The sequence below is a fragment of the Mobula hypostoma genome, chromosome X2 (genome assembly GCF_963921235.1).
Source record: "Mobula hypostoma chromosome X2, sMobHyp1.1, whole genome shotgun sequence".
NCBI classification, from domain to species: Eukaryota; Metazoa; Chordata; class Chondrichthyes; order Myliobatiformes; family Myliobatidae; genus Mobula; species Mobula hypostoma.
In genome coordinates, this window is record NC_086129.1 from 23,148,037 (window position 1) to 23,174,963 (window position 26,927).

The 26,927-nt window shown below is 39.0% G+C and overlaps 1 protein-coding gene across 10 annotated transcripts in view; it reads left to right on the forward strand.

Annotated features, from left to right (window-relative positions):
* Positions 1-26,927, forward strand: part of cdon (cell adhesion associated, oncogene regulated) — a 148,831-nt gene that overhangs the window by 103,236 nt on the left and 18,668 nt on the right. For all 10 annotated transcript variants that reach the window (XM_063038412.1, XM_063038420.1, XM_063038421.1 and 7 more), the window contains 8 exons: positions 27-201; positions 2,704-2,838; positions 8,253-8,459; positions 11,304-11,485; positions 17,228-17,333; positions 21,860-21,982; positions 22,353-22,577; positions 25,975-26,252. In XM_063038412.1, the coding sequence (XP_062894482.1) occupies positions 27-201; positions 2,704-2,838; positions 8,253-8,459; positions 11,304-11,485; positions 17,228-17,333; positions 21,860-21,982; positions 22,353-22,577; positions 25,975-26,252 (1,431 nt within the window). The remainder of the gene's footprint in view (positions 1-26; positions 202-2,703; positions 2,839-8,252; positions 8,460-11,303; positions 11,486-17,227; positions 17,334-21,859; positions 21,983-22,352; positions 22,578-25,974; positions 26,253-26,927) is intronic.

The window sequence follows — 26,927 nt, forward strand, 5'->3', positions numbered from 1 at the left end:
TTGCTAATTTCTTACTTTCATCGTAGCTTGACAACAACGAGAATATGTTGGGAAACTGGCACACGATCCGGGTCCCTGGTAGTGAGAACGAACTGCAACTCGCCGAGCTTGAACCCTCTAGCTTGTATGAAGTGCTAATGGTTGCACGAAGTGCTTCTGGTGAAGGTCAACCAGCTATGTTGACATTTCGAACTGGCAAAGGTACAATACGATTTAAAGAAAAGCACTTAAGCACTGACAAGTTGCTTTCATGAGGGTGGAAATTTGTAGTAATTGATTTTGAGTATTCTTGATAGAAAAATGTCCAACATAACATGGTCATGTGTTACACAGATGAAGCAAGTCTCAAGCCGATATCCATTTGATCTTGTCTATATCAGTAACAAGCTACTAAAATTGATTTCTGCCTCTGATTTAAGAATCATCCTGAATCATCCTAAATCCTCCTGATTGTTATCACTGACCTTTGAAATTGGTTGCTTTGTACCTGAGCAAGGTTAGGATTGAGTTTCCTTTTGGATGTCCTTTGCGGTGTTATTCTTTGCAAGTGCTTGCTGTTTTGGTATATGTATTGTAAGCACATGGATGAGATACCAGAGGCTGCTTTCGAGATGAAAAAGATAAAGCAGAACTTTTCCAATGGAAATCAAAGTGCTTTTTTTCCCTGATAACTCCATAAAAGTTCCAGCTGTCAAAGTAGAGCCTGTTACCAATCAGCACTTGCCACAGTTCTAAATTAAGATGGTGGCATTAATGCAGCGTTTTGTTAGTGTGAAGGTGGGCAGACTGAGGTTTGTAGACTAGGCCTTAAATAAAACAGGTGAACAGCAATAGATGGAAACAATGTGACATTGATTTCAAGCTATAAGCTCCACTCTGTTTGACAGAAGCATGTGTGACCAAAAAAATCTTTATTCCAACTCTAGAGTTGGGTAATTCACTGTAATAAATCAATGTAATTTTAGTAAGTAAAACAGACCTATTGCTAATAAGCAGTTACTTTGAGTAAAAGCCTGCACCATGTACATCAACTTGTACGCAATAGGCATCCACACGTTGAAATTACTTTTGGCCTGAAAACTTCATACTACATCAGTAGAGTCTGACCTTCAAAGCACAATGAACTCTGCTTAATTTCCACATTTCTCTCATTGTTGCTTGATTCTTTTGGTATTCATGAATCTAAATAGTTGAAAATCCTTTTTAACATTAAATCCTAAATTATTTTTCTTTAAGAATCGGTAACCTCTCATGACTCTAATATATCTGTGTTTTATAACTAGTGAAGTAATAAGACCACCATAGAATGTTGGGCATTCTTATTATATTGAGTATAATAAGAATTTAATATTGGGACCAGTACATTTAGGTGCAGTCAAACAGCTGCCTGAAGTAGCTGAAGTTTAATGGAAATGGTTAAAGTATAAAAATGACTAACTACCATTTAACTGAGTAACAAATTATGTATTTAACTGAAATACAGGACAAATTAGAACACTATCAATACTGCGACAGTATTATAAAACTGTATTAGTTCCTTATAGAAATCGATGGAGGAATTCATTCAGTGTACACTGCTGTGTTCTTTTGATTGGCTGTAAATGAACAAAATCAGTGCAGGCACCTAGTGTAGATAATGGACCGCCTTCATACAATACTTTGATTGACAGCAGTGAACAAAACAGTTCTAAATGGTCTTGCTGCTTATTTCTTGCCAACTGTGACAGAAATTACTGTTTTTTGAACACAAGCACATGTAACTAGTGCCATTTTTAAAAACTTCTTGCTCTAAGCACGGGGTAGTGTCTAGCAGCTACACAAGTGCACGTGATTGATGCTGTTTAGAAACTGTTCGACAGCAGTGTCCTGAACCAGTTAAGCGGGACAGTGTCCCAGATCAACAAAGGGAATCTTGGCTATTTCCTTCCTTAGTTTTTTTTCTTTAAGAGTTGTCCCAAATAAATGGCTGCGCCAATGAACCAAAAGCCTATTTAACCAGAATCCACTGTATTTAGTTTTTGGAGCGTTGGTTAGCCTTAATATTTTACTGCCAGATTCCCATGCTTGACTTACAAAGACAAAGAGTTTTAACATCCTCGTTGTAGAACATACACAAATACTGCTGCATGGTATAAGGGATGCAGTCTGCAGTTTTTAGAAGATGATGCTGTTTCTTTGCAGTTTTAGCATCAATTTACCAACTGATATTGTTGTAATGATCTCATGTTGCTGATCAAAAAATGTAGTATTTAATATCCATGCATTAACCCTATTTGCCTCGATTCAAATTGGAATCACAGAGTAATATGGTATGGAAGCAGGCCTCTTTGTCCCTATATCAAGCCATCCAGCCATCAAGCAGTGCCTATTAATCCTATTTCCTCAGTCCCAATCATTTCCTACTGTGGCATTACAAGTGCTAATTTAGATACTTAAATGTTGTAAGAGGACCTCCTTCCTCAAAATTGTGATGGTAGACTAGACTAGTGTTTGTTAAGTGAGGGTAGTGAAAGATAAGTGGGGAGAGGAAAAATTTGAAATGTAAAACCAGGCCTTGAAACAGAATTGCTCTTCAGTTTAAACTTTCATAGCATTGAGGTAACTCAAATCAACCTTAGCTTTGAGAGCATTGCGCAATGGTACTACATGCAGTAATTGAGGAGTCTTCTGAATATTTTGCTGTTTATTTTCTGTCTCTCTCAGGGCGGTCCTCAAAGTCAAAGGGAAAATCTCCGATGCCTGCACCACCAGTTGGAGTCCCCAAGAAAACAGCAATCGAAGATAAGAGCCACACTAATTATGGTGTAGTAATCCATGATTCAGCACGCCATAGTGGAGGTAGTAATTCCTCTGCAGTCCATAATTCTGCTTACTTTTCTCCCAACCCTGACTTTTTCAAATGAATTCTAAAACGATCCTAGCCTTTAATGTTAACTCAAACCAAAGTCTACCAGTTCCCCTTAGAAGCTGTGTAACCATAGTTAGCAGTGTAATTAAATTTTAATACTCTTCAACCTTTTATAAAATGTTTCACTACTGCATGCTCTGCAAACCCTGTCTCTGCACAGCCAGACCCATCCCTTGCCCTAATCAATCATAATCTTCCCTGCCCATTTACCAACAGCTGAACCAAAATCATAGGTTTCTCACAATACTCTTTTAAAAAAAATTGTAATCATTCATTCAACCTTGATGCAAATAGTAATGTCCTTTTAAAAGTATATTAACCTCAGTCGTAATTTTATCCTTAGTCTAACTTTTCTTGCCTCCCTCTAATAAATACTAGGCCTATCACTCTTTATTTCAGAAACTATCTTGACTCCAACTAGAGGTTTTGAGAAAGAGTAGAATCATGAACTGCCTTCACCACCCCTGATGTAAATTACTCCCTCCATGCTTAATATTATGGTCTCAGCAATGTTTTCTGTATGCAGTAAATGGAATCATTCTGGGGGATACAGTGAAATAAAATGGGCAGGGATGCATTAGGAATGAGCTGAAGGGAGTGGTATTAAAGTAAACTGCACTGAAGGGCATATCATGGGTAAGAATAGGATTCTGCAAGCTTGCATATATGGTTAAATAGTTGAAAAGGCTGGTTGCTGCAACGTTTTTGAGAAGTGCCCTTTTACTTCTATTCCAAACTGTTCCTTTAGCTGATATTAGCTGCCGATTTATGAAATTATTCTTGGTAATGAGGGCAAGGTTGTTCAGAATATTTAATAGCATTGTAGGAGTACCATGGTAGCTGTTGGCGCTTTGCTTTACTCTGCCAGCTGTAAGATCAGTGTTCGATTTCCACTGCTGTCTGTGAGTTTGTACGTTCTCCCCCGATTGTGTGGGTTTCCTCTGGGTGCTCTGGTTTCCTCCCACATTCCTAAGACGTATGGTTAGGATTAGGGAGCTTTAGGAATGCTATGATGGCACTGGAAGTATGTTGACACTTGTGGGTTGCCCAACGCAATCCTCAGTGATTTAATTTAACACAAACGCATTTTTCTGTACGTTTTGATGTGCATGTAATAAATAAAGCTAATCTTTTCAATCTCTGGTATGACATCAAAAAGGAGTTACTGAGCAGAAGCTAACTAATTCCTGTCCCATACTGTTGTCGACACTGCTCTCCTGCAAGATATGTGGCCATAGACAAAAATAAAAATGCCATTGCAAGCCCGAGCAGTCTTCAAAAATATTGTAAAAATATTCAAAAACAAATTCTGTAACATGAATCCAGACCACTGAATTTAGTTCTGCTCTGGGTGGTGGGGGGGGGGGGGGAGTGGTGTTGGTAAAAGGTGGGCAAGAATCTTCCAGTTGTTAAATCTGAGATTCTGGCAACTGTAGTTGACTGAAACTTGGGTGTTCAATTTTCCAGGTTATAGATTTGGGTTGGAGGAGTTGTTTTGGTGACTAAATGTACTAAAGCCAGTGTAACTTTAATATGCTGCTAATAATATTGATATCTAATAGTAAATCTCCAATACTGTGTCAGTCTTTATGACTATGCATATTGTCAGATAATTTTTTAAACTACGTCAGCGGGGCACTGTCAAATGACTGGGTCTAACACTGAGAACCATTCTGTTTTGATAATTTGTTTTTACTAACACTGTTCTTCTGTCTTCTTTGCTCTCTAAAGTTGCTCTGAGTTCAGTAAGTATTATTTTGACTGTGATTCATTTCTGTGTTCAAATTACTTGGCATGTCTGTTTTTACAATGGATCAAAATGCAGAAGTGTAATATCTTGTAACTAGTCTTCTAATCTCCTTAGATCCTGGTTTAAATTTCTGTGCTGATCGATGTTGGTGTTTTCTATTCACTGGGTACAGGAAACAAAATAAAATTAATTTGAGGCTCAGACTCTACCTGCTATATGTAAATACCAGTGCAAACTGTGATGTTTAGATGAAAAGGTTTGCAAGTATGATTATTGTGGACTTGTGAAATTGGGGCTCAAGCTTTATATTGGGGCAGCACAGGGAGCTTTGTTTATACCTAGTTGCAATGCCCAGGTTTGGTATGTTTAATGTTAGCACAGAATATGTGAATTTGATTATCCAAATGCCTTCAATTTCATGAGAATGCTAAATGCAAAATATTATTTTAAAATTTTCAGAACAAGGGCAGAATTTTTGAGAACATGGAAGCTCTTGAGGACTACAGCAGCCTTTAAGATCATTGTTACATCTCACCCCTTCAAAAGCTTCCCTCAATGAGAAAACAAAAATCCTCAGTTTTTAAGATTTGATCTAAAAATGAACATTGTAAGGTATAAGTAGTAGTATATTCTGCACCTACAGGTTTGTCAATGATGAAGGAAGCAAAAGCTTAAAATGATGAGTTAAATGCGAATCAAGTGGGTTGATGCTTGATTAAAATTATAGCTGCACTTGGCCAAGAAGTTGGACAATATCTCATCACAAATTGAATATGTTGGGGGGAAAAAAAGAGTATACTGAGCTCTTGTGTTATTTTCCTCTCTGGTACCTCTGGACTTTAAGGTTTACTTAACGATTTTAAAATTAGCATTCCAACAAAAAGCATTTCTGCAGTTTGTGTGATTTTATTTACTAATGTATTATTTTGGAATTGGTGCACAAGATCATAACCTAAAATGTTCAGCATAAGAATGTTTTTTTTTCTAGAACTACTGACATCTAAATTCAATCTGGAATAACAGTTTGGCAGAGGCACTTGAAATAAAGTCCCATTGGTGATTCAGTTCTAGTCAACTATAATCACCGATTAATAGCTGATTATAGCTGACTAGATTAATCTATTCAATGGCAAGCTTTTTTTTTAAACCTAAGAGATGGGTTAATATTTTCCTCATTTGATAGTTTTTCTATTGCCAGAGCAAGTTCTCTTTTTTTTTAAACTGGAAGTCTTGCTTGATGTATAGATTGTGTAGAGAGACTAAGTGTTAGAAACCTGAGAGAATGCTTTTGGGAGATGAGGAGTTGGTAGTTAGCTGCCCTTCTGAATTTTCTGCTTCCCTTGAGAAATCACTTTCAGCTTGTACTGTTGACAAAACTGTGATATTATCAAGTCAGTGATATAAATGTGGGCTGCACCACTTTAGTACAGCATTGGGGCACTAGAATATGAGAACATCGAACAGTACAGCAGAGGAACAGGCCCCTTGGCCCATAACGTTGTGCCAGACCGGCTAAAAAGTAAATCGCCCCCCCCCCCCGCTCAAATAATCTACTTCTTCATACCTACGCAATGTCCATATTCTTCCATCTTCCTCATATTCATGTGCTTAACTAAGTGTCTCTTAAAAGCCTCTAATGTATTTACCTTTACCATGAACTTGTACAAGTACTATGAACTTGGATACCAAGATCTCTCTGCTAAGCAACACTGTTAAGGATCTTGCCCTTAACACTGTACTGTCTCCTTGCATTTGTCTTCCCAAGGTGCAACACCTCTCATTTATCTGGGTTAAACTCCATCTGCCATCTCTCTGCCCATTTCTGCAACTGATCTACACCACACTGTATTCATTGCCAGTCTTCTACACTATCCACAGCTCCACTAATCTTGGTATCACTCACAAACTTGCTAATCCACCCATCTACATTTTCATCCAGGTCATTTATATACATCACCAACAGCAGAGGTCCCAGCACAGATCCCTGTGGAATCCCACTAATTACAGACCTCCAGCTCCCATTGATCACTACTTCTATGTGCAAGCCAATTCTGAATCCAAATAGCTAATTCGCCGTGAGCCCCATGCATCTTAAATCTTCCAGATTAGCCTCCCAGAGGGACTTTGTCAAAAAACTTACTAAAAATCCATGTAGACAATATCCACTGCCCTACCTTCATCAATCCTTCTAGTCATCTTGTCATAAAAAAAAACTCAAATCAAGTTACTAAGACACAACTTGTCCTGCAAAAAGCCATGCTGACTTGCCCTAATTAGGCCATGGATTTCCGAATGCTCATATATCCTATCTCTAAGAATTTTCTCCAGCAATTTCCCTACAACTGACAATGAGACTCACTGGTCTATAGTTCCCAGGATTTTCCCTTGTTCCCTTCTTAAATAGAGGTACAACATTAGCCTCTCGCCAGTTCTCCAGGACCTTGCCTGTGCCCAGGGAGTACATGAAGATGCTGGTCAAGGCTCTAGCAATCTCATTTCCTGCCTCCTTCAATAACCTGGGGTAAATCCCATCAGGTCCTGAGGGCTTGTCCACCTTAATATACATTAGGAGGCCCAACACTACCTCTTGACCTCTAAATGCCCTAACATAATTATACACTCAACACTGATCTCCTGGTCCTCGGTGTCCTTTTCCTTGGTAAATATTAAAGCAAAATACTTAAGTACCTCGCTGATGTTCTCTGCATCCACGCAAGTGTTCCCCTCTTTATCCTTGAGTAGTCCAACCATCTCCTTAGTTATCCTCTTGCTCTTGATGTATGTATAGAGTGCCTTGGGATTCGCCTTAATCGTACTTGCCAAGGACTTTTCCTGGCTTTCCTACTTCCCTTCTTTAGTTTTTTTTCTGGCTTCTTTATAATCCTCATGTGCTCTGTTTGATCCTAAGTTAAAACATTTTATGTACTTTTCCTTTTTCTTCTTGACCAAATTCATCACCTCTGTGGACATCCAAGGTTTTCTAATCTTTCCATCCGTGCCTTCTTAACATTTTAAGCCATGGTCTCATCATACACATCAAGAAATTGTGAATGGCATATTTTAATCATAGATTAACACTCCACCAGCCACTTGAACAGTAATTGGGTCTTTCATATAGAAGTAATAACTACTGCAATCAATACAAGTTTTAAAAAACCATCAGTAGTTTTTTCTTTTAAGTAAGGTTAATGTAGGTTGCCACAATATAGTATATATTTTGCTTTCTGACATAATTAACTATTGAAATTTTTTATCTTTTTCTTTTTATGACCTATGCTAAAAGAAACAGACGTTGTTCTTCACATTTTGGAAACATGAGAATTTCTGATGAAACAAATGGCGGCAGATATCTTTAAGTCATTATGCTAAATAAATAACAAAACAGAGTTAATCAGTCTAGAAGTGGGATGGTGTCCAAAAGGGAAGATAGGTTTGATATTCTTCTAATTTCAGGCACTTCCTGTGACTAAAACAGACATTAGAGCTTCACCTTTTGACTCATTTTTTCCAAATGGGTATATTATTTCATGAACTAATTATTAACTAAGTCAAGCTCTCCAATACCCTGATAACATCTGTTTTCCCTCTATCTAGTCCCTGAGGCACCAGACCGTCCTACAATCTCAACGGCCTCAGAAACATCTGTGTATGTGACATGGATCCCAAGAGCAAATGGTGGCTCCCCTATCACTTCCTTTAAGGTGGAGTACAAATGCATGGGAAAGAATAGTGACTGGCTGGTGGCAGCAGACAACATCTCTCCATCAAAACTCTCTGTAGAAGTACGAAATCTTGAGCCAGGTAACAGTCCAAATAAGTGAAGTATAAACTGCCATTACATTTGGAAAGTTTGTGAGGTGAAGAGGTGTCGAAAACTGCTGTTCTTTTATACATTTTTGAAGTTTTTCTTGCCGCTCAAGGATTTCAGTTCCTATTGTGGAAACAATTCAATGGACATAAGTTTAATGTTAAACCTACACAATGAAACATCAGTGAACTCTCTGAACATGGAGAGTACTGTATCCATATTGAATCCTGGTTTTCTGTCATTTTACATTCTGACAGTGGTCAATTTACAATATGAGTTACAAAGCGGTTGCCTGGATTATGATTTTATTCCAAGGAAAGTAGGAGATTGATGGGTGAGCTGATAGAGGTGTACGACAGCATAAAGAGGGTGAAAGCACTTAGTCTTTTTCCCAAGGACGGTGCTAAAAATGAAAGCATGAATTTAAGATCAGAGATGAGATTTAAAATAGATATCAGGGATGGCAGCTTCACACAAAGATCATGCATAACTGGAATGAGTTGTCAGAAATAGTGGTTGAGGGAGGTATATTAGCAAGATTTAAAAGACTTCAAGATTAAGTACATAGATACGGGAGGCTTAGAAAGCTGTGGGCCAAACAGGCAGGTGGCAGTAGCTAAGTGGACAACACTATCAGCAGTTGGGCTGAAGGGCCTCTTTCCATGCTGTAGGACTTAGGAGTAGCATTTTTCTGAATATAGTAGTGGTGACATAGGATTTGTTGTCTAAGTTGCCTTAACAAGAGTGATAGGCTTCCTTAAACCATTGTAGTCCACATTTGTGGCAATTTCAAGAGAATAATTAATTTCAACCTTGTTGTAATGCAATGACACAGTATGTGCATTTAGGCTAATGTGAACAAAAATAGATAAGATTCCTTTAGTAAGAGGATATGAGTGGACCAATAGTTTTTCTGCCAATATGACAATTGTGCGTCAGATCTACTGATACCAGATTTATATTTCTTTAAAACTGAATTCAAAATCTTAAATTACCTCAGTATGATTTATTCTCACATTGTCTAGATAATTAATCTAGGCCTCTAGATTAATTATCCTGCAACAGAAATTTAGATGGATATTTTCTCAACATTCAACACAAATTTATTATCAATTACATACATGTAACTGTGTACTACCCTGAGATTCATTTTCTTGGGGGCATTCACAGTAAATGCAAAGAAGCAAAATAAAATTAATGAAAAACCGCATATGACAGAGGCAGACAACAACCAATGTGCAAAAGACAAACTGCAAGTAGAAGAAGAAAAATAATAATAAATAAGCAATAAATATCGAGAACATGAGTTGTAGAGTCCTTAAAAGTGAGTCCATATGCTGTGGAATCAGTTCCATGTTGAAGTGATTGAAGTTATCCCCTCTGGTTGAGGAGTAACAACTATTCCTGAACCTGATGGTGTGTGACTTCAGGCTCTTGTACCTCCTTCCTCATGACAGCAGTGAGAAGAGAGCAGGGTGGGGTCTTTGATGGATGTTGCTTTCCTGTGATAACGCTCCTTGTAGATGTGCTCAAGTGGTGGGGAGGGCTTTACCTGTGATGGATTGGCCTGTATCCACTACTTGTAGCTTTTTCCATTCAAGGACGTTGGTATTTCCATACTAGGCCGTCATACAACCTTTCAGTATACTCTCTACCGCACATCTATAGAAGTTCGCCAAAATGTTAGGTGACATGCAGAGTATGCGCAAACTTCTAAGAAAATAGAGGTGCCTTCTTTGTGATGGCAGTTGCATGCTGCACCCAGGGCAGATCCTCTGAACTGATAATGCCGAGGAATTTAAAGTTGCTTATTCTCTCACCCTCTAATCTCCTGGTTCAAGATTCAAAGTACATTTACTATCACAGTATGTGTGCAGTATGCAACCCTGAGATCTGTCTTCCTACAGACAGTCACGAAACAAAGAAAACCATGAAATTCGTTCAAAGGAAAACAGCAAACCCCCAACGTGCAAAAAAAGAACAAATCGCGCAAGCCGCAAAAAAAGAACACATCACGCAAGCCGCAAAAAAGAACATCGCGCAAGCCGCAAAAAAGAACATCGCACAAGCCGCAAAAAAGAGCGAATCACGCAAGCCGCAAAAAAAGAATGAATCGCGCAAGCCGCAAAAAAGAATGAATCGCGCAAGCCGCAAAAAAGAACAAATCGCGCAAGCCGCAAAAAAAGAACGAATCGCGCAAGCTGTAAAAAAGAACAAATCGCACAAGCCACAAAAATACTACAAATCGCGAAAATGCCAAGGCAAAAAAACACAAAATATAAAACGTCAACGAAACAGTACAGGAATGTCCAGCTTCAGCTCAGTTCAGTCCATTCAGGCACTGTGCTGTTCACTAACCGCAGAGGCAGTCCACCCCAGTCAACATCGCACAAAGCAGCAACCAGAAACCAGAAACTTCACAACATGAACTACAGAGTCCAGACCACAACTGCATTGATCCAACATTGCCCAAGATCCAAGACTCCGGCACCATCCTCCAGCAGCAACAAGCGAGAGGAGGACTGGCTCATGGACCTCCAGTTTCCTCTACCTGTAGTCAATAATCATCTTTAAATTCTCTCTAAAGTTAGTGCTTTTTGTTTCATATTTGACATTATTGTGGCTGGGCGCTCTATCAGCCAGTTCTATCATGGGGTTTCAGTTTGAATAGTCTGATATTTTTGTTTCCTTAGCACTTTTGCAGGAAACCACCATGTCCAGTCAGAGGCTCAACCTGTCAGTAAATTTGTCAAGGTTGTATTTGAACATTCTTTGAAATAGTAATGTGCCTTGACTAATTGTTGTTCCTTTTTTTGCGGGTTATTTTTGTGCCTCAGGTGCCACTTATAAGTTCCGTGTGATTGCCATTAATGCCTATGGTGAAAGCCCAAGAAGTGCAGCCTCACGGCCATACCAGGTAGCAGGATTCAGCAACCGGTTTTCAACACGTCCAATCGCAGGACCTCACATTGCTTACACAGAGGCTATCACTGACACACAGATTATGCTGAAGTGGACGGTAAGCATTGTAGTTTCATAGTGGGTCTCCAGCCTGCTGACTATTTTCAGCCTTTCATTTTGCTTCCTCCATCTCTGCATTTGTTAATAAAGTGACATATCATAAATGTGGGATGTGTGCCTCAGTTTAGTTATACATTCAGTCTTGTATTCATAATAGCAACCTTGTTGCAAATCTGAAAAACACCCAATTAACAGCTTCCCTTTTAGGATCTAAATATATCAAGACTATTTGGATATCGGAGAAACTGAAAGCACTCTGCTGGCAACTGGTATCAATGACTTACAAATGAGTGCAGTCCAAAACCAGACATCTTTTAAATAAGATTTTTAAAATCAAAATGTATGTACTGGCTTGAGTTAAGTAGATGACTCATTAAAATAAAATGTGTCAATGAAGCATGCATGTTTAAATTGTGAACTCATTTAAAAACATGTTCACATAGCTAGGAGTACCTATCATGGGAGATCTTCACAGAGATATTCACAACATGGTAACTAGAGTACTGCCTAACCACTGTCTCTGGTATATTTCTTTGAGTTCCTAGCTCTTGGAGATCAAAGAGGCAATGAGATAACAATTAAGAAAACACTTCTGCCTGAAAAATCCCTGCTCTGCTGGCTATACAGATAGGAGCCCATTTGTTCTGAGCTTAATATAACAGATTCTAGAAAAGAGTCAACAGTACATCTGGCCATCGAGTCCATATTGACTCCAAATAGAGCTAATTATTCCTACACAACCATAAGGAGAACAACATAGAAAACACCTGTGATTGGGATCAAACCAAGATTGCTGGATATGTGAGGTGACAGCATTAATTGCTGCACCATTGTTTTACGTGAAAAGAGAGCAAAGTCTGTCTATTCTGAAAATGCAAATATTTGTATGTAGTTTATCTGAAATAGGTGGGAACCTTTAAGCAAAGGAATCAATGAAATGTTTATTCTTAATATTTGCTAGCATTGCCCCCCACCTCATCCTCTACCATTTTTTTTCTCTTAGGCTTAATCCTCATGTCAATCCTTTCTTTCAGCACGAGTTAAATGAAAGCAAAAAGTGTTTTATATGCCATGTTCATGATACAGTTGTGTAATTAAAAGCCACAATTCAGAATGGTGAACTCGGTGATACAAGAAAAAATCTAAAACTTTTGCAACTATAAATTACTTAATTAGGAGGATAACATCAAATTCCGAGCCTTGCAGTGATTTTAATTGTGGCAGAATTTGCTGGCTGAGAGTGAATGACTGTGCTCTTATCAGTCCTAAAAATTGCTATGCAACATGTTTTCTCATCATTCACAAGCCAACTCATTAAATCCAAGTTGGTGCTCGATCACCCTTTTTCCTGCCAGCAAGTAGAATAGTTTGATCTCTCACTAAATGAATGTTCTGTCTGCCTTTCTTTTAATGGAAGGACATTTAAAAAAAATGCTATTCCTGAATTACTTGATAAGATCATTCAAGATTGATAGCAGGCACGCAAGGCTTTGGACAAATATTTTTCCCCTTCTGTCATGGTTTCCCTTCTAGGCAGATAGATTAACTGAGAAGACCTGAGATTGGCTATTTTAATCTTCTGATTATCACAAAGACTGAGGCACATTAACTCTGAGAAGATTTGAAACTATACTCAGGAGCTACAACGCACACAAAATCTGCTTCCTGAAGCTCGACTATTGAGAGTGGACAACAACTTTTTTTTGAAAGTGTTGCTTCCTCAGAAATTTTTTTGTGGTTATGATAGACCACTTGAAGCTGATATAATTTCAGACTACTTGTATCACGTAAGAATTTAGAGGAACAAGAAATTAACTTTTATTGAATATAATGCGTTTAATTGCATAACGATACCAACACTTTGCAGTAGTTCAACTAACCTAAAAATGTTGATGATTTTCATTTGTACTCGATGTCTGAGACTACTTGCTTAAGTATCCAACAATAATCAGCCAGCTTTGATGGATTTGAGTTGCCCTGATACCGTTTCTCCATGACGGCAATGTCCTGGTGAAACCTTTCACCATGTTTGTCACTGACAGCGCCAAGGTTTGCAGGGAAGAAATCTAAGTGGGAATGCAAGAAATGAATTTTTAGAGACATGTTGCTCTTCATGGTTTTGTATGTTTGAAGCATGTTGTCAACCAGCTGCACGTAGTTTGGTGCTCTGTTGTTGCCAAGAAAATTTTCAACAACGTCCTTGAATGCCTTCCACGCAATTTTCTCTGATCCCACTAGAAGTTCTTCAAATTTCCTGTTATTGATGACCTGTTTGATTTGTAGATCAACAAAAATGCCTTCCTGAATCTTGGCATCAGTTATTCTGGGATACATCTGTCTCAAATGTTGAAATCCTTCATGGAAATTTTGTGCCTGGTGACAGCAGATTCCATCCTTGCAGTCTTGAACCCAGTGATTCTGCTTTTGCCTTTGACAAACCCAAGTTTCTGACCAGGTCATTTAACTCAGATTGAGTTATCAGATGCCGCTCACTCAACATAAAGGGTTCAAAATCTGTATCAATATCGGTGTCGTTTTCCATTCCTGAGTCATGCATCATGGCATCTTCATCTGCCTCCTCTGGACTCCATGTCTCTGTGTGGCTTCAGTACTGGAAGACTATCATCATGTGACACAGGTCTCATGGCTGAAGGGAGATTGTGGTATTCGATGGATTTCTTGTTTTTAGCAGAGAATTCAGACACACTGGTCAAACAGAAATGGCAGTCTGTCACATGATCCTTCTGCTCTCGCTATATCATCGGGACAGGGAACGGCATTGACTTCCGAGAACCTCTGAGCCAAGTTCTAAATTCGAGTGCATATGTTGTGCAACAAACGTGAGGAGTGCTGGCTTTGTCTTGGTCGCCAATTTTACACCCAAAGTAGAGCTCATAGGCTTTCTTAATAAAAGGTGTCATGTTCAGTCTTTTGAAATTTAAGCATATACTCATCACAAATATAACAAAGTATTGCAGCTGTTGCAACATTGGTGAAACACTTTGCTATCACAAATACTCCTGAAAATCCAATTACTTTATTATAATGAGTACATGCAATATGCTATGCGAGTACAGCATGCACATCAACGTGATCGCAAACTGATATATACTGTATATATGTAAATGCAATGCATAAACAGTGCGCATGATGCTTTTATAGCCGCTCTTAAATCTGTCCTGCCATGCAGCATCTGCCCTGCCTAAGCATGCCCGGACATACCTAGGCAAGATAGAAAACTTTTCAACTTGCATTGTGGGCAATATTTTAATTGATTTGAATTGTGAATTGAAATATAGGCATTTTTTTTAAATGGTGCATGATAGGGAAATTTCATGATGATTTTCATGATCAGCAGCCCAAAATCCATAAAATACACCCAAAAGTATTCAGGAAGCAAAATCTTTGTTGACCAGTGTAACTATTCAAGCAACCACTTGCTATTTCATCAATAAGGTCAGGATTATTCACAACTATAGGCAATTGATATTTATTTAGGAGAGTAATGGCTACCCATTGCCTTGATTGTACACTTAACTAGTGAATAAAGAAGCATGCAGTAGGTGTTGATCAGGATATGCTGTATAAGAATTCACATGTTGATTGGCAGTTATTACCTTCTCAGCAGCAGAAGGGTTATTTTTGTTTAATCAAGAGGGTAAGGCTCACAGTTTTAATGTTACATTTTTTATTTCACTGCAGTTCTGTGATTGTTAGTCTTACTAAAGCAATCTTTAACAATAATTATGCAGGAAAAGCTGATTTTCCTGCTTTGAAGCTCAGGTTTAGAATTTTTTTCTCTTGGTAGTGTCTTGATGAAATGTGTGTTTTAACCCCTGTGTTTGATGCCATATGATGGTCTGATCCCATGTTCTGCTGAACTGCCTATCTGCATGCATCATGGTAAAAAGACAGCATGAAATAACCGATCTTGTAAAAGAAAGTACAGGGAGGGATTGCCTTTGTGTCCCTCATTCTCCTCCTAGAGGATGAACCAAAACAACATGAAATGCTCTGATGTAGTCTAATAAGCTGAGACTGATACGAAATTGAAGAATAAGTTTTAGTAATATTTGCACACACACAAAATCTGATTGTGTTTTAGCCAGACAAAATGCAGCAGCATTTTCTGCATTTGTTCACAGGCATGCCCACATTTATTGCCTTTCCACCTTACTGGGACATTCAGAATGTAGTTGGATCAATATTGCAAAATGTTGGTGAGCACAGATTTCAAAAATAATAATTAGCAAGAATTTTTTTCTTTTCAGTATCAGTGAATAACAGTGTTCATTCCTCAGCATTCTCAACTACAGCTCAGTTCTTTTAACTTTTATGCTTAGCTAGTGCAAACTCTTTATATGTTAGCGTTTGTCTTTTGGCTATTTCCTGGGTTCCTTTTGGGTTTGCCATAAGTTGGCTTAAGCCAGTAGTAACATATTAGGTATATCTACAAATAACAGTGACTGCATTTTCAGAATAAGTTGTTGCTTGTGAGGTACCTGCAGAGGGGAAAAAAACTGTCACTTTGTATTTTAGCTACTTTCTGTATGAGCTGGTACCAAGCACCATCTTGAGGAAACCAGCGTTGTTACAATCAGGATCTTGAGCACTGTAGCAATTTGCTCACCATGGTGTACGTCACATACTTTGAAGACTTGCATCTGAATTTGCATGATATATCCCAGAGACCAAAATCTTAAGCTTGAATGTATGGTTTTGTTAAATTGGACCTTGGGAGTTAATTGAAATATTTATATTAATTTTTCAATTACAATGCCAACAACAAAATTGAATACAGTATTTCTTTTGCATTTCTATATTTACAGTAGAAATCAGTGTTAATTTACAAAAAAGAAATGAATAAAATAAATAAAAACACAAGGTTGTAGATGCTGGAACCTGGAGCAAAAATCAAACTGCTGGAAGAACTCAACAGGTCAATCAGCATCTATGGAGAAGGAGGAATTGTTTTCAAGTAGAATGACCTAGGATATCAACCAAAATGTTGACAATTGCTTCTTCACATATGCTGCTCAACATGTGGAGTTCCTCCAGCACATTGTTCCTTGTATAAAGTTAAAATTAAGATGTTAGTAAGTACTTCATTTATATTTCTCTTTTTTGACGTTGGCCAACGTTGAAGCTTACAACTTTCGTTACAACTGTTTGTAGTTTACAATCTAATTTCTGGTTGTATAGTCGTGGAGCGCTTATTTCCTGGTGTATCCTAAATTGAATTTCATTTTTGATGGCTATATTTATATCAGAGTATCATTTGGAGAAACCAGTTGTCACACTTCTACAAGAAACATTCCCGCCACAGGTAGTTTTCCTTACTTTAGATAAACCTCCTGAGATGGGAGATTACGTTGGAAACAGCTGGCAAATGCTTCTTGGTATAATAACTGGATGCTATTGATACATCTAACCTGACTGGGGGGGGGGGGGGAGTGGTGGAAACTAAGTCTCTCTATCTGCTCTAATGATTAACAAGTGTGGGACCAACCATGACATGCTACTACATGAATCACTGGTACAAACTGCCTTGTCATTGGAACTAATTTACATTCAGACTTGAAGCAGCAGACCAATTGAGGATGAGGCATGTTGTTGGGGAGATCATTACTAGGCTGATGGGTTGAAAGCAGAATGGTGGATCCATGACTCTGAGGTTTTAAGAGCAAACTGTAGCTGCATTGATTTACTAACATTTCTACAAATCTGTTTGTTTTCACAGTATATTCCATCAAGTAACAACAACACTCCCATACAAGGATTTTATATCTACTATCGACCAACAGACAGTGACAATGACAGCGACTACAAACGAGATGTAGTAGAAGGTAGGCCACAAAGTGCTATTCCTGTTATTAATTACCCATGCTTGAAGGAAACTATCAGCTCCTCCAGAATGAACTGAAGGGTTAAATTTCACCTTTGTGTTTGACGACTCTAAAGTAATATTGTATACTAATACTGCATTTTTATAAAGAAAACTTGGAATACAATAAGTATTAACAACGGGCAAGTTTTGCCACAATGGAGAATTCAAGAGCTGGTGGGATCAGAGTGGCAAAATGGTATAAGAGCAGTTTTGAGCTCTCCCAGGGCATCCGTTTCGTCAGTGTTCTTCCAGTGGGTCACATTCAGTGTGCTGTGCATTCACCTAAGTATTAGTATTAAAACCAAACATAACAAAGATATTAATGTCAGATACTTAGAGCATGGGTATTTGCCATTGAAGTGATGGGATGGAAAGGTAGAAGAGAATCCTTAGCTCTTAACTCAGCCTGGCAAGGTTTCTATTGATTAAAGATTAAAATAGTTATATAATGTAATACTTACTGCTGTACTGGCCGCACTGCATTTGGAAAGTGCTATAGCAACTCCACTCCCCTCACAACCCTGCTGGAAGATTTCATCATGTAGATAATGTGTGAGAATTAAGTCAGATTTGTCCATAACATCCTCAATAGCAGAAAAGCATTGAATGAAATATGAAGTTGAGGCTAGAGTCATAGGGCCAGTTTGTGCGCTGTAGTGCCCTACGGCCCATCTAGTCTGTGCTGAAATATTATTCTGCCTAGTCCTATCTATCTGCATCCACACTATAACCCTCCATATCCATAAGGACATCCTTGTACTTTTATTCAAACTTCTCTTCAATATTGAAATCGAACCCATATTCACCACGTCCTCTGGCAGCTCATTGCACCTTCTCACCACCCTTTGAGTGAGGAGGTTTCCCGTCATGTTCCCTTAAACATTTCACCTTTCACCTTTAACCCATGACCACTAGTTCTAGCTTCACCCAACCTCACTGGGGGGAAAAAACCTTGTATTTACCCTGTCTGTACCCCTGACTATATGGTGCAAAGTTAGGATTATTAAAACAGCCAGATTCTCAAATCAGTGGGAGGTAGATCTTCTTCCCTGTTGCCATGGCAATGCCTCAGGTGGAATTTCCTGTCAAGGGCATTATTTGACAGTTAATTAAATTCTTAATAGCAACCCCTCATTCCCTTGCTCCATTTTTTTAATTAATGTACACCATAAATCAGATCTGTGTTCAAAGGAAATGATTGCTGAACGATTTCCAGAAGGAGGGGAAGTGTTTTGGAAGGTTTTAACAGTCTGAGTATGGGCCAGGAAAAACAAAATAATTTGATCAGACTGCAGAGCTTGGATTGGTGCACTGACCTGGGACTTGTAAGTGACTGCGGCCAGAAGACAGCAGGAACTTTGTCAGTTATTTTCAGTTCTCCTTTGGGGATCTTCTGAAGAAAACTAAAGAGGAAAGGAGCCAACAAATTTTTTTTTGTGTTTCAAGTTATGGGGAAGATTGATTAGATCCAATTTTAGATGATAGTATTAGTTGTCCAGACAAAAGGCAGTGAAAAACATTTCTGAGCCAACTTTTTGACAGCTATCGTGACGCAGTTCTGCTCTATGATCTCCCCTGGCAACAGGAGAGGAAAAAGATCTGAGAGGGGGATGGGGCTGTAGTAAAGGGGCCACAGTGTGGAACAACGAAGCAAAGAATGTTGCAGCAAGATTTTAAGTATTAGAAAGTGGAGAATATAAACATAGAAACATAGAAACATAGAAAATAGGTGCAGGAGTAGGCCATTCGGCCCTTCGAGCCTGCACCGCCATTTATTATGATCATGGCTGATCATCCAACTCAGAACCCAGCCTTCCCTCCATACCCCGTGACCCCTGTAGCCACAAGGGCCATATCTAACTTCCTTTTAAACATAGCTAATGAACTGGCCTCAACAGTTTGCTGTGGCAGAGAATTCCACAGATTCACCACTCTCTGTGTGAAGAAGTTTTTCCTAACCTCGGTCCTAAAAGGCTTCCCCTCTATCCTCAAACTGTGACCCCTCGTTCTAGACCTCCCCAACATCGGGAACAATCTTCCCGCATCTAGCCTGTCCAATCCCTTTAGGATCTTATACGTTTCAATCAGATCCCCCCTCAATCTTCTAAATTCCAACGAGTACAAGCCCAGTTCATCCAGTCTTTCTTCATATGAAAGACCTGCCATCCCAGGAATCAATCTGGTGAACCTTCTTTGTACTCCCTCTATGGCAAGGATGTCTTTCCTCAGATTAGGGGACCAAAACTGCACACAATACTCCAGGTGTGGTCTCACCAAGGCCTTGTACAACTGCAGTAGTACCTCCCTGCTCCTGTACTCGAATCCTCTCGCTATAAATGCCAGCATACCGTTCGCCTTTTTCACCGCCTGCTGTACCTGCATGCCCACTTTCAATGACTGGTGTATAATGACACCCAGGTCTCGTTGCACCTCCCCTTTTCCTAATCGGCCACCATTCAGATAATAATCTGTTTTCCTATTTTTGCCACCAAAGTGGATAACTTCACATTTATCCACATTAAATTGCATCTGCCATGAGTTTGCCCACTCACCCAACCTATCCAAGTCACCCTGCATCCTCTTAGCATCCTCCTCACTGCTAACACTGCCACCCAGCTTCGTGTCATCCGCAAACTTGGAGATGCTGCATTTAATTCCCTCATCCAAGTCATTAATATATATTGTAAACAACTGGGGTCCCAGCACTGAGCCTTGCGGTACCCCACTAGTCACCGCCTGCCATTCTGAAAAGGTCCCGTTTATTCCCACTCTTTGCTTCCTGTCTGCTAACCAATTCTCCACCCACACCAATACCTTACCCCCAATACCATGTGCTTTAAGTTTGCACACTAATCTCCTGTGTGGGACCTTGTCAAAAGCCTTTTGAAAATCCAAATATACCACATCCACTGGTTCTCCCCTATCCACTCTACTAGTTACATCCTCAAAAAATTCTATGAGATTCGTCAGACATGATTTTCCTTCCACAAATCCATGCTGAACAACCTAGAAACTTTTTCCAGGAGTGCACCAAACCGCTCTTGAAGTTATTTATATTTTCCATTTCAGTCATTTTCACTGGTTATTTACTCCAAGGACTCTTTCTCAATTTAACATGAAATGTTTACAAGCAATCTTGCTTTACAGTAATGAATGATATTTCTAGCACGACAGAGGAGATTCATTAGGCTAATTCCTGTAATAAGAGCTGTCTTACCAAAAGAGACTGAACAGTTTGGGCCTGTATTGCTTGGAAAGAAGAATGAGAGCTGACTTTTCAAGTATATAACATCCTCAAGGGCTTAACATGATTAATGTTGGGATGTTTTCACTAGTGACAGAGTCTCAAACAAGGAGATATAACTGCAATCTAAGGGGCCAGTCATTTTAAACTGAAATACATAGAAATTTCTTCTTATGGATTGTGATGAATCTCTGGACTTCTCTTCCCCAGCAAATGGTGGAAGTTGGATTATAGAAATCTGAAGTGGGGGTGGATGAATATTGGGAGTAGAGGGATATGGAGAAATGGCATGGAAGGCCAGCATAGGTCAACCATAATCATATTAAATGTTGGGGAAGTCTCGAAGGTCCTCATGGCTTATTCTTGCTCTCTTTTCGTGTTCTTTCTGAGAGCAATCTCAATCTACTTTAGTTTGTTTTGCTCCAAACTTGAATTGATGTTTGAATCAGAGTGGAGAAGAATTTCTGGATTCGCAACAGTGCTAGCAAATGCCATTCAGGTTATATTGTTGACTAGGAATTTATTTCTTGTCTTCATGATCGGAGTGCACCTCTGTCATCATTTGCCTGTTAATCCAGAAAAATTGTTGGATCTGAGCTGCAGGTAATTAAGCACAGCATGCATTTTAGTGGTGTTCCATTTGTGATATATGAAATCTTGGTTAAGTTACTATTCTAAAGCATAGTTTCAAATTTTTACCTTGTTAACTAGGAGATTTTAAACATCTCACAATGTCAGGAATAAAGACAAAATTAGCAATAATGCTGGCTATGAAGTTATGGGCTTGTTATTGAACCTCCAATTCAAAGTCCTCTAGGGAAGAAAATTGCTGTCCAAGAAAATCACAAAAATTGCTGAAGCTGCAAATCTGAAATGAACATCACAAATGCTGGAAAGAATCATCAGCTCGGACAGCATCTATGGGAGAGGACCCTAGATCCCCTTGCAGGCTAATTAGTTTAAGGGCAATTGACTTTGCCAGCAACACCCACAACCCATGAATAATTTTTAAAACAGAATATACTCTTTTTATATAAAAAAAACTTTCTCAATTTGGCAGATATTGAAGATGATGGTTTGAGCCCAGACCTGTTTGTAAAAAACAAAATAATAATTTTGAGCCTCTAAACCTCAAGTTTGTCCATTACTTTCAAAGCTATCCATGTCTAATACCTATACAATATAACTAGTATCCAGTTATATCATTGCACGCATTCATTTTCTATTTATCTATGATACAGGAAACAAGCAATGGCATCTTATCAATCATCTGCAGCACGAGACCTCGTATGATATCAAGATGCAATGCTTTAATGAAGGTGGTGAAAGTGAATTTAGCAATGTGATGATCTGTGAGACTAAAGGTATGTACTGCTATGTGAACTTCAGCTTAAACAATTGCAAAGTTGAAATGTAAACATTTTAATATAGGAATGGTGGGCAAGGTTGTTGTCAATATCCAGTGACATTACTTGAAGTCTATCTGTCAGAAAAAAATATTCTCTGTTGAATGGTTTGCCTATACTCAGTCTGGATTTTTAACCTAAAGAAAGTTCACGATGTGGTATGGTAAAGTGAATACTGCCTGGAGCAATATATTCTTACAAGAATAAATGCATTCTGGAATGAAAAGCAGTCATAATATTAATTTGTGTATGTATTATTTTTCTGTTTTAAAGCATGTTAACACATCAATTTTTGGATATTGGATCTCACTATCTTATTTTCACTTAGCACGAAGACCTCCTGGATCACCCGTGGTGATGGGGGATGACTTGAGTACACAGCCAAATCTTGCTGACCACTTCGGGAGTGGACATGGAGCATCTTCCTCAAGCACACGGAGCAGCGACATGTTGTATTTGATTGTGGGCTCGGTGCTAGGAATCATGGTTCTCATCGTCATCGTCTTCATTGCTATGTGCCTTTGGAAAAATCGTCAACAAACAACACTACAGAGTAAGTTGAGTTGTGTGGATCCGTTCTCACTCCACTTTCTCTTCTGGAAGAGACACGCAACTCCGAAGCTTTTTGATTATTGTACAATTATTCCCATCCACCACCTCCCCCCCCCCAACCCCCCCCCCCCCGGTCTACCAGCTCAGTGTTATTCCAGTACCCTAAATATTCTGAAACCCAGAATGAAGACTGTCAGCTAAGAAGTAGTCTTTTAAATTTTAAAGGGCAAAGAGCATTCAAGTTGGAAACAACAATAATTGGCACTCTGATCCTGAAACTGGAAGAGTAATTAACCCAGATTCTCAGTCCTATAAAAATAAAAAGACTTCAAAGAGAAGAAATGAGATGACAAACTGAATATAGAGTCATAGAGCACTACAGCATAAAAGCAGGCCCTTTAGCCCATCAGTCCCATCTATCTGTACCCAGACCATAGCTCTCCTTATCCCCTTGCACCCATGTACCTATCCAAACTTCTCTTAAATATTGCAATTAAACCTGCATCTGCCACTTGTGCTTTAAATGAAGGAGTTCCCCTTAAATACTGTATTTCACTTTCACCCTAAATCTATGACCTCTAGTTCTGGTTTCACCCAATCTGAAGGGTGGGGGGGGGGGGAGAGCCTGCATGTAACTCTGTAAGATCTCTCCTCATTCTCCTACAGTCCAGGGAGTAAACTCCTAACCTGTTCAACCTTTCCATATAAGCCTGGGTCCTCAATCCCAGTAACATCCTTGTAAATTTTCTCTGCACTTTTTCAAGCTTATTGATATCTTTCCTGCTAGTGGGTGACTAGAACTACACACAATACTCCAAATTCAGCCTCACCAACATCTTGTACAACTTCACCTTAACATCCCAACTCCTGTATTCAGTGCTCTGATTTATCAGGGCCAATGTGCCGAAGTTCTCTTTACAACCCTATCTTCCTGAGATTGTATTTGCAAGGAATTATGGATCTGTATTCCCAGGTCCCTTTGTTCTACCGCACATCTAAGTGCAAGCCTTACCCTGATTTGTCCTTCCAAAGTGCAACACCTCACACTTGCCTGCATTAAATTCCATCTGCTTTTTTTTTCAGCTGGTACCAGATCACACTGCAAGCTTTGATAGCCTACCTCACGGTCCACTGTGCCCCCAATCTTGGTGTCATCCGCAAATCTTTTGATCCAGTTTACCACATTACCATTTAAAACATGTTAATATAAATGATAAACAACAATGGATCCAGCAGCAATCCCTGCAGCACACCTCGAGTCACAGTCAGAGAGATAACTATTTACTACAACTATGTCTTCTCCTGTTAAGCCAATGTAGAATCCAATTTATTACCTCATCCTGCCTGCCAAGTAACTTAACCTTCTGAATCAGCTTTCCATGCAGGGCTTTGTTAAAGGCCTTGCTAAAGTTCACATAGACAACATCCACTGCCTTCCCTGTAATCAAAAAAATATTAAGATTAGTTAGACACAACCTACCAAGCACAAAGCCATGTTGAATATCCTTAATCAGGCCCTCCCTATTGAAATGCTTGTATATCATAAGACCATAAGACATAGGAGCAGAATTAAGCCATTTGGCTGATCGAGTCTGCTCTGCCATTTTATCATGGCTGATCCATTTTCCCTCTCAACCCATTCTCCTGCCTTCTCCCTGTAATCTTTCATGCTCTGACTCGTCAATCACCTATCAACCTCTGCCTTAAATAGGCTCAATGAACTGACCTCCACAGCTACCTATAGCAATGAATTCAACAGATTCACCACCCTCTGGTGAAATAAATTCCTCTTCTCCTCTCTATTCTAAATGGATGTCCCTCCATTCTAAGGTTGTGCCTTCTGGTTCTAGACTCCCCTAAATGACCCATTCTCAGCCCTATCACTCCAGTTCCCATCCTGCTGCCAACAGTTTAAACCCACCCCAACAGCCCTAGCCTTTCCTTGAGAATACTTCCAATAATTTACTCACAACTGATGTCAAGCTCACTGGTCTGTTATTTCCCAGCTTTTTCTTAGAGCCTTCTTGAGCAATGGAACAACATTTCCTATCCTCTAGTCCTCTGACTACTCACCCATGGCTAAGAATGCAAAATGTTCAGTAACAAATTCCTCAGGTTCTTGCATACCCAGCAGTTTTTATAGAACTCTGTCCAGAAATTTCAAACAATTCAGTTCTGTACATTTCTTGTTTATCTTATGCATCACTGTGCATCATTAATGGAGAAATCTTATCAAAACTGATCTTCTGATGGTATTGTGAATTAAAGTATGTACAGACAAATAAATTTTGTTTTTTGCATGTACATTAACATGGTGCAAGGCAGAAATCTTGTAAATGCTTTCCCTTGAACATAGGAAGATGAATGGCTGGGGCACTGTTGTGGCAAAGTAGTGAAAAGACATTCAGCCAATGTAACAAATTGGGGGCAGGCCTGTGATTTCTTACCACAATGCAGAGCCTTGCGTATTGTCCGAAATGATTGAAATTTTCCTAAGACATTACACTGGGAGCAATTTTCAGCATTCAGCATTTTAATGTATCCATCCCCATCTGCTTAAAAGATTCTTTGTTGGGAAAATATCCCAGTTAGAAACTGTTTTTGTTCAATGAAGCAAAATCCCCTCCGTATCATTGGCGACAAATGTTTAAGAAGTATTTGTTATTGCATAGGTTGGCAGGAAGTCACAGCTTAGCTATCTTAAATCAGCTAATAAATGCGATCTAATAAACTAGTTCTTGTGAATTCCTAAGATCACCGAGAACAAATTTACATTTTCGCTCTTTATCCAGTTGGGTAATTGTACCAGACATCCTCTAATTAACCTTGCAATGTTGTTAAAGTCTTAATGTACATGAATTTTACCCTGATACATTAACAGTTAGCCTGGGGACCATGAAATTACATTTGACCTCACTTTTTATTGGAATTATCCTCGTGACAAAAAGTCCATAAAGTGAGAGTAGAACTGAGATAAATGTTTTTGGATGATTTTGGTGTACTCAAACCAAACTGCTGCTTGTTCATATCTGTTTTATTTGCTTTTATTGCTTATGTTTATGCTTACAAAGGCATATAGATTTTCTCAAACTTCTACTTTAGGAATTGAGCGTCTTAATGATTGTAGGGAGTCATCCAACAATAAGAAAGAGCCCTCCTACCACCTTCTCAACTCCACAGTCCAACTGTGAATCTGATAGGTCAGGGTCTTTTTCATCATTAATGCTGCAAAAATGTTTCATAGGTAGTTGGGTATGACTTGTTCTGAAATGTAAATGCAAATTTCCAGACAAAGTGTTATGCCAGGACAATGAAATTTATCATCTTTGGCAAAGGTTTGGGGAATGAAATAATGGAAACCACATCCATCGCTAATTTTGGTGATATTTGTTCCACAGAGTATGATCCTCCTAACTACCTTTATCAGGGCCAGGAAGTAAATGGACAGCTGATGGAGTACACTACTTTGCCAGGCACTAGCCGAATCAATGGAAGCATCCATGGCAGTTTCATTAGCAATGGGAGCCTGAGCAATGGTTGCCCACACTTGCACCACAAAGTTTCAAATGGAATAAATGGACTGATGAATGGAGGGACAGCACTCTACCCAGCCAGCCATACAAACACACTACCAAGTACCCACATGGACTACGACCAAACTCACTGTATTATGAATGTAAGAGCCTGATGTTTGTATTTTAATTGGCTCGGTTCAAAAAGAGTCATGCTCAATGTCATATTTAGAGCTGATGCTTTCGTTAAGGCCAAGTTGAGTTGTTGTCCCATCGCAAACAGTGTCTCTACAGAACTTTTGAAAATTACATCTGTATTTGTGCACATTCTGTGCAATGATCTCTTTCTAACATCATTGTAATTCACCAATGGGTTAGCACCAGGGACAATTATCCAAATTGTTCAACTCCAAGTGTTCCATTGGCCCATGCTCTCCCCCTCCCCACCCCCACTATGTGAAGTTTGTTTTGGTTTTCATTAAATCTATGCTCAACAGTCATTGGTGAACTTCAAAGTTCCATATGTCTTTGAGAGAATATTATTGTGGACCAAGTATTATAACCCATATATTTAGCCTCAAGTTCTGAGAATCTGAATGATGGTTAACAGTGGAAAAAAACTGAAACTGCACACTTACATTAAGACTTTTTTTCCCCCCTTCAGTGACCTTCATAAGGTGTTTTCCTCTGTCTAGGAGGAGAGTGAGTGTACATTTGGAACTGAAAAGCCAAAGTCAAGTTGATTGGGTATTTCTTTTGCTGATGTGAACAAACACTGGCCATATGGTGGCGATTAGTGGGAAAATGGATATAAAATAAAATCCTTAAGGAGAAAAGGG